Consider the following 14,382-nt stretch of genomic DNA (forward strand, 5'->3'; position numbering starts at 1 on the left):
TGTACAGGTAGGTGTGGCCAAGATTTTTTTTAAAACCAAACATTGTAATCTGCCAATCCCTTCTTCCCCCATATAATCTCTTCCCCCATGGATAGACTACTAAATTAAGAATTGAGGGCTGGGGCCGGAGCAATAGCACAATGGAAAGGCGTTTGCCATACACGCATCTAACCTGGGATGAACCCATATGGTCCCCTGAGCCTGCCAGGAGTAACCCCTGAGCACCACTGGGTGTAGCCCAAAAACCCAAAATCAATAATTGAGGACAAAGGCTTTAGGCCTATTCTGTGTAAACTTTAATGAATCCCTAACTTCTCTAGTCCTAGCTTGCTTTCTTCTCTGTAGTTTGTACCCTTAAGTTCATAGAGCCCAAGCCTTATGGATAGGGCACTTAGCCTTGCAAGCACTGACCTGACTTTGAGCCTCCGCATCCCATATGATATTGCCAGGAGTAATTCGTGAGCAGAGTCAGGATCAACCGTATGAGCACTGCCAAGTGTGCACAGACAGCCCGCAAGAAAACTCACACCATGTTCCTTTGCGGTAAGTAATATTTTTTTAAGAATAAAGGACCTACATGACCGTCTATACTTGGGGCCTGTGATGGAGACGGACACTCATTTCGGTTGGTTCTTGGGCTGGAGCAGTCGACGGAAGGAGGCTTGGATGGAAGAATCCCGGCATTGTGTGTTGTGTCCTGTGCCCAGATTCACCAGGGTTGAGTCTGGGCTTCCATGGAACCGCATCAGACAAACTGGATCTCTGTTCTAACTCGGCTAGCAGCTAAGCTCACCCCAGACCCCACTGATATTCCTGTGGTGTGTCTGGAATCAGATGATGGGAATATCATGACCCAGAAACACGATAGTATCACCGTGGCCCTGTACAAAATGGCCTCTTGACGCCTCACGTCTGTCTCCTGCTGTCCAACAGGGATGGGAGCCCCGTGGACTGTCAAAATATTAGGAAGACAAAAAAAAAAAAAATGGGGGGAGCTGGAGATATAGCATGGAGGTAAGACGTTTGCCTTGCATGTATGGTTTGAATCCCGGCTTCCCCAATGGTCCCCCAAGCCTGCCAGGAGCGATTCCTGAGCACAGAGCCAGGAGTGACCCCTGAGCGATGCCAGGTGTAACCCAAAAACAAAAACATAAGCAAACGAACAAAAAATATTAGGAGGAAGAATCGATCACGTTTTGAAGCCACAGATTCAGTTCACTTTGTGCATAGTTTTGTTATGTTCAATAAATCTTGTTTAAGAAAAATAAGAATAAAGGAGCCTGAGTCTGAAGCAATAGTACAGCAGGTAGGGTGTTTGCCTTGCATGCAACCAATCCAGGTTTGATCCCTAGTACTTCATATGGTTCCCTAAGCACTGCCAGGTGTGGCCTCCACCCCAAATACTCTACAACTAAATCAAAAGCCTGTTGATCAACACTAGTACAACTGTAGGCTTGTTTCGTTTGCCTTGCAGCTGACCTAAGTTAAATCCTTGAGCACTGCCAGGAACAAGCCCTATCACACACTATCAGGTGTGGTACCAAAAAAGGGGTTAGAGAGAGGGACCAGAGCAATAGCACAGCAGGTATGGCATTTGCTTTGCACACGGCTGGCCCAGGTTCGATCCCTGGTGTCCCATATGGTCCCCCAAAGCAGCCAAGAGTGATTTCTGTGGGCAGAGCCAAGAATAACCCCTGCCAGGTGTGGATTATTCCCACAATTCCCATTTTAAAAATAAAAGGGTCAGAATAGTGGGCAAGGTACTTTTTGCCTTGCATGTAGCCAAACCTGGCACCTTAAAAGCTCCAGCATGAGTGAAGCCTGAGCACTCCACATGTGGTCCAAAAACAGATGTTAAGCCAGAGAGATTGTCAGTGGGCTAGAGCACATGTTTGCTTTCAGTAGGTCCAGGTTCAGTCCCCAGCACCACAGTCTTCCAAGCCCACAGTTGGGAGTAACCCCCTAATCTGAGGTCCAAAAATAAAGCCTAAAAGAGTGTTCTTTGTTTTATGGTACTTGGGATCAAACCAATGGACTCATTCATGTAAGGTATATTGCCATATCTCTAGCCCAAATTTTTAATCTGGCAAAAACAGAAATAAAAAGGAAGCTAAGGAGTACATGAAGTAGGACACTTGCCTTGTATGCAGCCAACCCAGGTTCTATCGTTGCACTGTATTTGGTCCACCAAACCTTACCTGGAGCACCACCAGTCTGGGCCCAAAACCAACATTCCCCTCAATGACAAAAGCAATTAAATCATAATAAGTATAAGAAGAATGGGAAGCACGCAAAAATAATAGTGTAGTATCTATATGAAAACTATAACCTTATTTGGAGATAAGTCAAGATATAAAAAAGGAAAACAAATTATATGAGAAAGAATATAATAAAGTGGGGGCCGGCGAGGTGGTGCTAGAGTTAAAGTGTCTGCCTTGCAAGCGCTAGCCAAGGAAGAACCGTGGTTCGATCCCCCGGGGTCCCATATGGTCCCCCAAGCCAGGGGCAATTTCTGAGTGCTTAGCCAGGAGTAATCCCTGAACATTAAACGGGTGTGGCCCAAAAAAACAAACAAAAAAAAGAATATAATAAAGTGAGTTCTAAAATAAAGCTATAAAGCAATTCCAGTTAGAATACCAACAAGATGGGGCCGGAGCTATAGCACAGTGGTGGAGCATTTTCCTTGCATGTGGCCAAACAGGGACTGACCCAGTTCGATCCCTGACATCCCATATGGTGTCATATCCCCCCCCCCCTTCATCTTGCTAGGAAAAACCCCAGAGCAGTGCCAGATGTACCCCCCAGCCAAAAAAAAAGAAGATAGTACAGGGGTTAAGGGGCATTTCTCCCATGTGCTAATTCAGGTTCAGTCACCACATATTTCCTGAATATCTCCAGGAGTGATTTCTCTCTCTTTTTTTTGGCTTTTGGCTTTTGGACCACATCCAGTGGCTCTCAGGGTTTACTCCTGGATCTCTGCTCAGAAATTGCTCCTGGCAAGCTCGAGGGACCATATGGTCCCTGACCACTGCCAGGAGTGATTCCTGAGTACAGGGCTCGAACTAGGAGTTCGAGCCCCCCCCCTCTCTCTCTTTCTCTCTCTCTCTCAAAGAAGTTCCATAAATTAGTGCAGTGAATGAGCTTACCTAGTGACTGAAATGACAACAGAATTAAACATAATGGCTTGCTTAAAACTTTTTTTTTTTTTTTTTTTTTTTTTTGGTTTTTGGGTCACACCCGGCGGTGCTCAGGGGTTACTCCTGGCTGTCTGCTCAGAAATAGCTCCTGGCAGGCACGGGGGACCATATGGGACACCGGGATTTGAACCAACCACCTTTGGTCCTGGATCGGCTGCTTGCGAGGCAAACGCCACTGTGCTATCTCTCCGGGCCCGCTTAAAACTTTTTAAGAGAAATCACTACCAGAAAGATACTACAGAAATTAAGGTGCTTCCCTTGCATAGAGATCTCAATTGGACCCTAAGATTGCATGTGCCACCCTCATTCGTGTAGCTAGGAGTGATTTCTAGGCACAGAGCAAAACAGCCTCTGAAGACCACCATATGTGGCCCGAAAACCCAAACAGTAAGAGAAACCACAATCTTAGGACCAGAGCGATAGGTTAGTCTGTTTGTCTTGCATGCAGCCAACCCAGGTTCAATCTCCAATATTCAATGTGGTCCCTGAACCCCAACCACACTGATCCCTGAGCACAGAATTAATTGTAACCCCTAAGCACAACTGGGCATGGCTCCAAACCTCCACCCCCCATTTTTTTTAAATATAAAAATAATTTTAAAATTATTTTTAACCACAGACTCAAATGGAAAATCTTGCAAGGCATAAACATTAGTCCGTATCTCCAGTTTCCTCCAGCAATGTTTTGATTTTAGAATTTAAAATGGGGATAAAGACCCAAAAGGGTAAAAGACTTTTTTTTTTTTTTTTGGTTTTTGGGTCACACCCGGCAGTGCTCAGGGGCTACTCCTGGCTCTACACTCAGAAATCGATCCTGGCAGGCTCGGGAGACCATATGGAATGCCAGGATTCGAACCATCGCCCTTCTGCATGAAATACCTGACACAAATATATAGAGTGAAAAAATGAGATGCACAATAGTTGCATCATATCTAATTTTGGTATGCCAATGACCAGATCCCAGGGGGTCGGGGAGATGGTCAGATGCTTTGCATCCTGGAGGCCTTGCACCACATGGTCCCCCAGCATATTTAGGAACAACCCATAAGCACCTCCAAGCAGTAGGCCCTGAGGGTCGTAGTCCCCCAACAAGGAATAACGACCAAAACCCAATGATTTGTGGTGTGGACGTAGCTTACATTTTATTTGATTTGGTTGGGACCAAATGCATCAGTGATGGGTGCTACTCCCAGTTTGATACTAAGGGATTACTTAAGTGGACATACAGTAGGAAATTTCTTTTTTACTTTTTCTTTTCTTTTTTTTTTGGGGGCCACACCCAGCGATACTCAGGGGTTACTCCTGGCTGTCTGCTCAGAAATAGCTCCTGGCAGGCATGGGGGACCCTATGGGACACCAGGATTCGAACCAATCACCTTAGGTTCTGGATTGGTTGCTTGCAAGGCAAACACCACTGTGCTATCTCTCCAGCCCCAAGAGTAGGAACTTTCTAAGCACTACTTAGACTTACCATAATCTCTTGCACCGAGCAGTCTAAAACAGTGTAAGTGAAGGAGACAGCTGCTTAGATACTGGAAGGAGAAAGTCTGTTGGGGAATAGTCCCCTCAGGCCAAATAACCCCTGGTCTTAAATCCACCCATCCCCTTCTCTTCCAAAGGAGCAACCCAAACACAGGGCTTCAAGTGATATATATATATATATATAATTGCTCTCATTTTATTGTACTTTATCTTCTTTTTACAGTAGATCGATCTGACACAGGCATTAAATAACTGCAGAGAGAAATAGAGAGAGACCATGGGACGAGGAAGCACAGGGGGACCCCAAGGCAAGAGACAACCCTAGCAAGAGATAAAAAGTCAAGAGTTCCTCTGCGGGTGGCGTGTGAGACTGCAGCGTCCAAAAACAAAAGGGACATTAGGAATGGAGAGGAGAGGTGGAAAAATAATTAAAATGCCTCTAACTCCAAAACAAAGGGGATCTCTCACTTAATATTTTATAGACACCGTGGGGTGGTTCTATAAAGTGAAGGGGTCTGAAGGAGACTTCTGACACTAGAGTGAGAGGAGGATTTGCCAAGTTCTGCGAGGCATGCAGAGGAAAGGGAAGAGGTACCGATTAGTAGATATAGCATGCGACAAGCAGCTAGAGAGGTGACAGTGGGGACAGATCTGAGCCCAAGAGGAGGAGACAGAACAGTCCCCTGCCCTGGCCAGCTGACGTTTCCAAGGTGGCCTCTGGGGACCCAGCCAAAACAGCTCCCCTCCCCCAGGCACCCTGGGAAGTGGTTCCAGAAGGATATTCTGGGAAATAGAGGGGGGGCTGGGAGCCAGGGCAAAACAAAGTGAATATTCAGCCGGGGTCAACTCCGCCCTCCCAGGAGGGCCACTAGGGTGATAGGAGGAACCAGGAAAAGAATTTTCAAGAATTCAACAAGGACTTCTTTGCCACCACCTACCCTCATTCCCAGCACATGCCATCACCACAGGGGGGATGCCAAGGAACTGGGGAAGGCCTCAGAGCTTGTCCTCCCTCACAGACAGCCCATTTCAGGAGGGAATGGGGACAGGCAGGAAGTCTCTGCTGGGGAACCAGAAGCCACTGAGACAGGGTTGAACCATTAGAAGGGAAAAGGGAAAGACCAGGAGGAAGATCAGACAGAAGCTGAGCTTGGGAATGGAAGAACTGGAGTGTCCCATTTGTGTACGTGTGTGGTGTGTGAGGGTGGCAGAGCAACACACAGCCACATGATGGGGAGACATGTATATATGGGTGTATGTGGACAGGGGTGGGTGGGTGGGTGGGAGGGTATGAAGGTAGGTAGGAAATATTTTCAAAGAGTTCTCAGGGGACTGAAGGGCAGAAAAGGAGGGAAACTGTAGAGACACCTGACTGACTTCTAAGAAGTAAAGAGGCTCCAGATTCCTTTTATGACTCCCCCAGAGTCCCATGTCCCTGTCCCCCAGGGTCCCATATCCCTGTGTGACTGAGGGGAGAGGTGGTGGGAAAATGCAATGTGTGTAGCCAGGGACTCGATCATAAAGGACACTGGCTAGATTCAGAAGTACATGAGGGTGTGAGACGCCAACAAATCATAGCTCTGTTATAAAAAATACTTTGGGGTGCAGGAGGGAGTGATCAGGCAGGGTCAGGGGCATTCCAGAAGCATCCATAGGAAGGAGGTGGGGGGGGTCGGAAGAAGGGGGGGACTCAGGTTTTGTTGATGCGGAGTTTGAAGGCGACCCGGCCGGCAAACTTGTCTCGCTCGTCATCTGTGGCAATGTTGGCGGCGTTGATGCGACATTCTACATTCACCTCAACGTTGGGGGTGACGTTCAGGAACTTCACCGCCACGAGGGGCTGCGTGTAGTTTACCTGTAGCAGAGGAGAAGCGAGATGATCTCGGTGCATGGAACCCCGACACCCGAAACACCACCCCTACACCCTGACAGGAGCCAACAGCCCAGCCTCCCATGGGACTTACATGAAACTTTTTGCCGTAGTAGGGAAAGTACATGAGGTCAATGGTGCCATTGGGAGGGAACATGACAAAACTGCCCAGGTTCTCCACATCTTCATCTCTCTTTCGGGGCGCACAGAAGGATAGAGGAAGGACATGTTAGACGCGGCAGCAACCTCAAAGTTAGTCACTTTTCCTTTGTTCTTTCAACCCAATCGTCCTTCTTCCCTCGGACAGTCTCTGTGTGTGAAGGAGGGGATATCCTGTCTCATTCTTCGAAGTTCTAGAAGATGCTAATAACACTGGCCCTCCTTTCCACTGCCACCCCAAGCTCTTACCCCATCTTCAGGAATGGATTTCTGCAGCAAAGTCAAGAGAAAACAGATAAATGAATATGGGTTCAGGAGAAAGCAAGGGAGAGCTAAGGAAAGAGAGGGAGGTAACTTCTAGAGGACAGAGGAAGGGGAGATGGGGGGGAGGCCACAATTCGGGGTGGCAGGCTGTGCCAACTGATCAGTAGCTACCAGACCCTAAAAAGAAGGTAGGGCAGGAGAGATATGGGAGGAAGCGTGGAAGACATGGTTATCAGTGTCCAAGGAGAAGTTAAAGGGTGAGGGAGAGAAGCCAGAGACGGAGGATTGGGTGGAGTGAAGGGTGACTATTCACCGAGAGCATGATTTTGCATCCTAGAAAGAAATGAGAGGATGAGCCCCTGAGGATTTGAAGCAGATGGCACCCTCTCTTACCCCCTTGTCCCTGTGGTGATGGGGCCTCTGGGAGCAAAGAAAATAGGGAGAGAGGAATGAATTACATGGAAATCGTGGAGACACACCAGTGGCAGGCAAACAAGGCCCAATTCACTCACCTTTGCTGCACAGGTAACGTTCATGCTCTGGTTTGCTCCTGCATAGAAGTTGATGACCTGGAGTGAAGAAAATATGAAGGTTATTGAATGAAGATATCCTAGGCATTTATCCAGCCGCCTAGCTACAGGTCTCAGCTGCCTATAACCTCATCTCTCTTTCATTTTTTTCAGCTTGAATGATATCCAAAAATCTTTCTGATGCCCACTTGCCCCAGTGCAAGAAAGCAACTGTCAGGAAACACTGTCCAGCTCCCTTCTCTGTTCTCTTGGGAACCAAGATCTTGGTTACCCGGTTCATCTTGATGAAGACACAGGGTTGCCCAGTGCTGTAACCGTAGTGGGTGGGGTCCCCGATGCCAGAGCAGTCACCCAGTTGGGTGCGGTTGAATTGGCAGGCACGTTTTGGATAGTTGAGAACCCCATTATCTGGCTGTTCATAATAGTGCCCAGGGCGGCAGACGTCGTTCTTCTGGGCTTGGATGGAGTCGTTGTAAGCTAAGGAGGTGGGAAAAGAGAGTCATAACAGACCTGACATTTCACTCCTAAGTCCCCCATTCCACTACCTATGAGCCCCGAGAGCCGCATCCTCAGCCCCACACTCACGTTCCAAGAATTTGTTGAGCTTCTGAACATGCTGGTTCCAGCTTTCAGCGTCACTCACATTCACCGTCACGTCAAGGTTTTCTGTCTTGGGGCGAATCATCAAGCCTACAAGTCGACAGGAAGAAGCAGGAGCGGAAGTTTAGCTCAGAGGAGGGTCCGAACAATGAAGGAAGAAGATGAGAATATGGAAAACCTGGGTAACAGATGGGGTGAGAATCTAAGGTGATCTTCTCAGAAGGAATATGTTCCAATATGGAACTCGGTTTGGCAGGGAGTCAATAGGAAGGCAGATCTCAAGAATGCCCATGATGTGCTAAGTGAACCTTTAGAACCGAACCTCTGAAAGCCTTTTGGAGGTTTGGGCAAGGCAGCCAGTCTAGTGGGGAGTGTGGTACGGGAGCTTCTCACTTGCCTGGTGTGGCCAGTCGATCCTGGTACTTCGGGGTATGATCAGACACCGTCTGCAGCATCACCCACATGGTGAGAGTGAACATGGCCGTGAGGAAGCCATAGAAGACGAAGTAAAAGAGGAGGATAAAGGCTGAGGAGGAGAAGGAGAAAGGGTCAGCAGTTTCCAAGTTCCCCACCGTGACCTCCCTCTGCCCACAACATACCTCATTCAGAGATTCTGCACTGGGGATTAGCTGGAGAGAGCTTTGGAATGCCACGTAGCTCCTTCCTTCCCCAGGGAGAGAGAGACAAGCTGGACACGGGCAGTTGGGCCTGGCTTTCCGCCAGGATTCCCTGCCCCACTCCGAATTCTGGGGTACAAAGAAGCTGGACTTTGTAAAGGCCACTAGAGACCCGAAGTTTCATTGCTGGGACAACTCCAAGTATAAGCCAAAGTCATTTGCCTCGGATTACACTCCCAATTTCTCAACCATTCATGGCCCTGAAAAGGTACAATATCTGTTGCCTCTACCAGGGGTCTCAAACTCAATTTACCTGGGGGCCGCAGGAGGCAAAGTCGGGGTGATCCTTGAGTGCAAAGTCAGTAGTAAGCCTTGAACATTGGGGGATGTGACCCAAACAACTAAAACAAAACAAAACAAAAAAAGATTCCTCTAGGGCAGGGCCACAAAATGTATGGAGGGCCGGAAAGGGCCCGAGGGCCGTGAGTTTGAGACCCCTTGAGTCTATACTAACACACAGGCGTAAAGCTACCTGGGTTCGATTTTATTTTTTTAAATTTTGGCACTCAGGGCCTTGACCATAAAAGGCGAGTGCTTTACTACTAAGTCCTAGTCCCATCCTGCACAATTCTGTCTTTCTGGATCAAGATTCCAGCAATCCTCTAGAAAACTCTTGGCTTCAGTACTCATGTGTTCGTGCGTCATGCATGACGGGGGAGACCATGAGGTACTGGGGTTGAAACAAGGGTTCTTGAAAATGAAGCATGCGCCTCAACGATTTGAATCCTCTCCCTGCAACATTTTTTGAGGGGATGAGGGGTTTGGGCCACACTTGTAGAGCATGGAGGCCACTCCTAGATCTATGCTCAGGGAACCTTGACATGCCAGGGATTGAAATAACCACATTTTAGCTCTCCAGCTCCAAAATAATTTTTTCAGCTGGCAATTCTCACCATTCACAACCAAACCTCCTATTCCATTCCTCGTGTTATGGACTCAATGAGTCAACCGGCATGGCACAGAAGCCAAAAGTTGAATGCTGCTGCTACTTGCTATAAAATCCCGGAGACAGCTGTCCAGGATTCTCAACTGTCGCCTTACCCCCGATTCAGGCTCAGCAACCAGGGCAGAGAGAGTTAGGGTAAAGGTAAAATGCTCCATGGGGACAGGGGGAGGGCAGGCAGATAGTACAGTGGGTAAAGCACTTGCCTTACACATGGCTGGGTTAGACCCCCGGGATCTCATAAGGTCCCCTGAGCACTGTCAGGAACAACCCCTGAATGTAGCCAGGTGTGAGACCCCCAAAAAAGAATGTCCCAATGGAGGAGCAGAGAAATCATACATGGCCTTGCATTTGGCCAATCTTGGTTCAGTTCCCTGCAACCTATATGGTCCCCAGAGCCTGCCAGGAGCGATCCCTAATCATAGAGACAGGCGTAAGCCCTGAGCATCATCAGGAAAACAAAAACAAACAAACAAACAGGGACTGAATGTCCCAAATTTCCTGACAACGAGCAGAGCAAGCAGACCATGAAATTCCTAGTGGTCTCACCAACCCAATCGTCCGTGTCCAGCATTTCCTCTCAGAAGATGCCTTCCACCATGGAGCTGCCTCCAAGGGATTTTTGATTTCTCTCACCCTCGAGGCCTCTCACAAGCTCCAGCATCCATGCAAGGAGGCTCCCTCGAGCCCACTTCGAGGGCCCTTGGGCGCTGAGTAGGACAGTGCTTGGTTCAAGTGAGGGAACCACAAGTGCCCCATGCCTATGGGCATCCATCTTGCGAGAATTGTGCCCTCATGCCCAGCTCCAAGGCCCCTTTGGGGTGTGGGGGGCAAAGTCTCAAGCCACTTAAAACTCGACAGACACCCCAGGCTGGAGGACAGACACATCTCACACCACTGCTGACCCCCCTTTCCTGCGACATCTGAGCTCAACAGTCAGTCCTAAAAAATCTCCCACTGCTCTCTCTCTCTCTCTCTCTCTCTCTCTCTCTCTCTCTCTCTCTCTCCCTTTCTCCCCCCCCCCAAAAGCTCACCCACCAACAAAGCAGTCCCAAAAGGTTCCAGAAGCTCAGCGGTGGGCTCCACAAACAACTTCTGTGGTCAGGAAAGACCACCCCACTTCCCCATCCAGCCCCCCACTTCTGTCTTCTCCAAGGCCTGCCTCACACTTCCCTTAGGAATATTCCCAGGGTCCCAGGGGCTGGGCCTGAGCCCAAAATAGACAGGCTGGGCTAGCTAGAGGGGGGCAGGGGGAGCACCCCAACCGGGAGAGGGAAGAGGGAAGGCTGGCTCGGACATGGGGGGCAGCAGTGACCTACTTTCTCCCGCCTCCAGCCTGGGAGAGGAGCCCAGCCACTGGGCCCCTTCCCAGCTCCAGCCAGGCCAGGCGGGTGGGGTGATGGGGATGGGGGGAGGCCTCCCTAGACCCGGGGTGGGAAAAGAAGGGAGTTGGCCTGGTCTTGGCGTGTCTCCTTCTCCCCCACACCATCAGCCCCATCCCTAAAGCTCTTGGCCCCCCCCAGATTCAGGGTGGGAAGGGAGAGAGCTGGCCTGGCTTTGGGGCGTCTCCTCTCCCACTCCCCATCAGCCCCATCCCTGGAGATCCTGGGCCCCCCAAAAATCAGGGTAAGAGCTGGCCTAGTCTTGGGGTGTCTCCTCCCTCACCCCAACAGCTCCATCCTGGGGATCTTAGGTCCCCCCAGACCCAGGGTGGGAAGGGAGAGAACTGGCCTGGTTTTGGGGTGTCTCCTCCCCTCTCCATCAGCCCCATCCCTGGAGATCCTGGGCCCCCCAGAAATCAGGGTAAGAGCTGGCCTAGTCTTGGGGTGTCTCCTCCCTCACCCCAACAGCTCCATCCTGGGGATCTTGGGTCCCCCCAGATCCAGGGTGGGAAGGGAGAGAACTGGCCTGGTCTTGGGGTGTCTCCTCCCTCAGCCCAACAGCGTCCTGGGGGTCTTGGGGTGTCTCCTCCCCTCTCCATCAGCCCCATCCCTGGAGATCCTGGGCCCCCCCAAAATCAGGGTAGGAGCTGGCCTAGTCTTGGGGTGTCTCCTTCTCCCTCACCCCAACAGCTCCATCCTGGGGATCTTGGATCCCCCCCAGACCCAGGGTGGGAAAGGAGGGAGCTGGCCTCGTCTTGGGGTGTCTCCTTCTTCTCCCCTCCCCATCAGCTCTCTCCCTGAAGCCCCTGGGCACCCCCAGACTCAGGGTGGGAAGGGAAGGAGCTGGCCTAGTCTTGGGGTGCCTCCTTGTTCCCCCCAACCCCATCAGCCCCATCCCTGGATCTCCTGGGCACCGTACCCCAACTGGTCCCGGTTCGGCCCATGAACTGGTGGGTCCTGGGGTTCCACACGAACTCCTTCCACTCCTCCACCACCTGCCCGCAGCTCTTCTTCTCCTTGCGGGTGACCATGTCGGCGTCTGGGGACCCTTCCCGCCTGCAGAGGGGGCGCAGGGAACCAGCCCCGGAGACGCACCGGGCTGCAGATCTCGGGGTTCACCCCCTCCGGGCAGCAGGTGGCGGACGGCGCCCAGCTGCGATGCAACGGGCGCGAAGGGGCGTCAGGGCCGGGCAGGCTCCGAGGGGCGCCGGGCGCCTCGACCCTCCCCGCACGCACCTCGGGAAAAGCGCGACGCGAACGGAGGCTGCGGCGGGCGAGATCGGGGTGGGAGGCGCCCCGGCTGCGGGTCCAGGGGGGCGCAGGGCAGCCGCTCCGAGGCCTCCTCCCCGACGGGGCGTGCGGCTGGGGCGCGGCAGAAGAAGGTCGGGGTGCACCGCGCCGACGCTCGCCGGGCTCGGCAGTGCGGGCCCCGGGGGCGCGGGGAGGCTTTTATAGTCGGCGCCCCGATGACCACGCCCACTCGCCCAGACCACGCCTTGACACGCCCACCAGCTCATGCATATGCAGGTGTGGGGCCAAGAGCTGGAGGGCGGGGTTGGCCCTCTCGGTCTCTCTGTCTCTCTCCCTTATCTCTCTTCCTCCCTCTCTGTCTCTCTCCCTCCTTCTCTTTCTCCCATTTTCCTCCTTCCTCCTGCTCTCTGTCTCTCTCTGTCTCTGTCTCTCCCTCTCTTTTTCTCTCTTCTCTCCCCTTCTGTCTCTCCCTTTCCCTTTTCTCTCCCTTATCTCTCTCCCCCTCTCTTTCTCCCTCTCTCTCTCCTTCCCTCTTTCTCCCATTTTCCTCCTTCCTTCTCCCTCTTTTCTCCCCCTCTCTCCCTTATCTCTGCCCCCTATCTCTTTCTCCCTCTCTTTCCTTCTCTCTCTTCTCCCTTCCTTCCTCCCTCTCTCCTTTCTCTCTTCTCTCCATCCCTCTCTCCCTTATCTCTCTCCCCCTCTCTCTTTCTCCCTCTCTGTCTCTCTGTCTCTCCCTCCCTTTCTCTCCCTCCTTCTCTCTCTTCTCTTCCCTCTTCTTTCCCTCCTCTCTCCCTCTTTCCCTCTTGCCTCTTCTCTCTTCCTCCCTCTCTCCCTTATCTCCCTCCCTCCCTCTCTTTCTCCCTTTTCCTCCCTCCATCTCTCTCTCTCTTCTCTTCCCTCTTTTATTTTATTTTTTTAGGTTATACCCAGCAGTGCTCAGGGGTTACTCCTGGGTCTAGGCTCAGAAATCGCTCCTGGCAGGCTCTGGGGACCATATGGGATGCCGGGATTCGAACCACCGTCCTTCTGCATGCAAGGCAAATGCCTTACCTCCATGCTAGCTCTCTGGCCCTCTCCCCTCTTCTTTCCCTCTTCTCTCCCTTTCTCCCCTCTGGTCTTCTCTCTCTCTCTCTCTCTCTCTCTCTCTCTCTCTCTCTCTCTCTCTCTCTCTCTCTCTCTCTCTCTCTCTCAGGGATCACTCCTGGTGGGGCTCAGGAGGCCATCTGGGATGTTGGGGGATTAAGTCTATCAGCTGCTTCACCCATGCAACTATCTCTTCAGCCTCCACTGTGGCACTGACTGACCTGGGTTGGAGCCGATCACGGGAAAGATTCCCGAGGACGTGTTTGGAAGCGGCAGCAGATCACAGAGGCAGATGGAGAGGTAAGCTGATAGGAGGCCCCAAGCAGGGACGCAAAGAGAAGAAGCTGGAGTTGGAAGGAGAGCCTGGAAGGGGTGGGGGCTTGGGAGCTACAACCGGTCAGGGTGAGGGACACCACCGAGGAAATTGCTCTGGTGGCAGCTGCTACCAGTGGGGACAATGCTTCCACCTCAACTTACACAGCCTCCTCTTCTCTTACCACCCGGTGGGGTCTTCCCACTTCTCTGAAGCACTTCCAACACCACAAACCAAGTCACTATCCTTGCTACAGAATCCCAGCCCTGGAACCAGGTCTCCTGCCTCGATGTTGACCCATTCACTCCATCTTTCCATCCTCATGTATTCATTTATATCAACAGACATTTAGTGAGAAACTGCCAGGGATCTTGTGTGACCCAGAAGGAAAATCTCAGTTCCTCTTTGGGATCAAAAGACCCACAAACGAGGCTGGAGAGATAGCATGGAGGTAAGGCGTTTGCCTTGGATGCAGAAGGATGGTGGATCGAATCCCAGCATCCCACATGGTCCCCCAAGCATGCCAGGAGCAATTTTTGAGTGTAGAGCCGGGAGTAAACCCTGAGTGCGGCCGGGTGTGACCCAAAAACCAAAAGAGAGAGAGAGAGAGAGAGAGAGAGAGAGAGAGAGA

At 51.4% G+C, this 14,382-nt stretch overlaps 1 protein-coding gene across 1 annotated transcript; it reads right to left on the reverse strand.

The window, feature by feature from the left end:
* Positions 1-4,847: 4,847 nt before the first annotated feature.
* Positions 4,848-12,137, reverse strand: ATP1B2 (ATPase Na+/K+ transporting subunit beta 2). Its single transcript, XM_049766229.1, has 7 exons — positions 12,024-12,137; positions 8,500-8,628; positions 8,088-8,192; positions 7,774-7,979; positions 7,485-7,541; positions 6,644-6,742; positions 4,848-6,534 (listed from the first exon to the last, which is right to left on the reverse strand). Exons 1-7 carry the CDS (start codon positions 12,133-12,135, stop codon positions 6,370-6,372), a joined length of 873 nt encoding a protein of 290 aa, XP_049622186.1. The 5' UTR covers positions 12,136-12,137; the 3' UTR covers positions 4,848-6,369.
* Between the last annotated feature and the right edge of the window lie 2,245 nt (positions 12,138-14,382).

The sequence above is a fragment of the Suncus etruscus genome, chromosome 20 (assembly GCF_024139225.1).
Source record: "Suncus etruscus isolate mSunEtr1 chromosome 20, mSunEtr1.pri.cur, whole genome shotgun sequence".
Lineage (NCBI taxonomy): Eukaryota > Metazoa > Chordata > Mammalia > Eulipotyphla > Soricidae > Suncus > Suncus etruscus.